At 33.8% G+C, this 1,379-nt stretch overlaps 1 protein-coding gene across 2 annotated transcripts in view; it reads left to right on the top strand.

Annotated features, from left to right (window-relative positions):
• Positions 1 to 1,354, top strand: part of LOC119592768 (chromobox protein homolog 1-like) — a gene marked incomplete in the record, with an annotated part of 23,118 nt that extends 21,764 nt beyond the window's left edge. For both annotated transcript variants that reach the window (XM_037941699.1, XM_037941700.1), the window contains 1 exon segment: positions 64 to 1,354. In XM_037941699.1, the coding sequence (XP_037797627.1) occupies positions 64 to 208 (145 nt within the window).
• Between the last annotated feature and the right edge of the window lie 25 nt (positions 1,355 to 1,379).

The raw sequence follows: 1,379 nt of genomic DNA, 5'->3' as shown, positions 1-1,379 counted from the left end.
ATACAAATATTGATATTCTTTGTGTTTGCACTTAAATTTGATGTATGATCTCTTCCTTTGCAGGCGAGGGACAGATGAAGCGGATTTAGTACCAGCAAGGCAGGCAAATGTTCGTTGTCCACAAGTCGTCATCAAATTCTATGAAGAGAGGCTTACCTGGCACTCTTCAACCAATGATGAGGAAGAAGGCAATCATGAGGCTGATTAGATTTTATTTTTTTAATGTTAAGACCTCTCTTCTTCTTTCAAGTAGGCCGTTATCTAAGGGATCTTAATGGACCTTAATGATGTACTAGTTAGTATTTAGATATAAGTAGGAGAGTAAAGTACATGTGTCTTCATCAATTTACTTTAAAGAATAGGAGTAGGATCATCTGATAATCACTTATACCTGCGAGTTCCAGGAGTCATTTTTATATAAAATCATAATATTGCTTTTCCTTATTTTTGCAAGTAGAGATTTTTTGTAATAGGTCTGAAAATATTTTTTATTTTCAAGTCAAGTGTGGAATATAGATTGTACAACCATTTCACTTAAGGGTCCATGTCGTGTAATTTTTTTGTTTCAGTGATTGTAGAGTAATTGGCTTGAGGGTTTTCTGTAAACCTGTGTATTTTTTTTTTTCCCCTTTCCACTTATATATAGGTGTTGCAAAGTAAATTTTTATTTTATATTATAATTTTGTCTTCCCTTTTGAAATCTATAGTCATACCAATCTCAACTGTAAAACAATATGAAATGTTACCATGTATATTTTCCATGTTTCGTTAGGTTGATTATTTTGCATTTGTTCCTAATGACCATTTCCCAAGCAAGTATGTGAGTGCAGGAAGCATGTTTGTTTCTCTTGGTGCTCTGCTTTCCAGTGTTAAAATTCCTTCCTCTTCCATTAAAGAGAAAATTTGGCCAACTCAAGGAATTAGTCCCATAAAAAGTAGGTGGCACTGAAACAAGTATGCCTGGAAGTACCTCTCTATAGAGATGTTACTTAGATGGAGATATATATTTTATTTTACTAAAAAGTAATCCATGGAGCTTACTAGGCCAGGAAGTTATTTTTTCTGTGCAAATATGCTGGAAATGTAACTCACTCTTTTTTATGTAAGGAAAGTGTATGATTTAACAAAGGATTTGTGCATTGAGCATTTTATGTGAAGTCCATTGTTTTCATTTCATTGTACAGTTTGTTTTATTGAAGAAAGAGTCTGCTAGAGTAACCGTCCTCTCCATCGACATGTTACATCTATTATGGAGAGGTTCTAGTGTTTTAGTCCCCTTGTAGCCACAGTACAAAAGTGGTTCTCTAGTTGACATCATTAGTTTATTGCTTGGAAATAAAGTAGTTAGTCTCTCTAGAGATTTTTAGAACCTTCCTAGT

This window comes from Penaeus monodon, chromosome 30, assembly GCF_015228065.2.
Source record: "Penaeus monodon isolate SGIC_2016 chromosome 30, NSTDA_Pmon_1, whole genome shotgun sequence".
NCBI lineage: Eukaryota > Metazoa > Arthropoda > Malacostraca > Decapoda > Penaeidae > Penaeus > Penaeus monodon.
The sequence above is the reverse complement of the archived record's forward strand: the minus strand, read 5'-3'. Positions and strand labels throughout refer to the sequence as shown.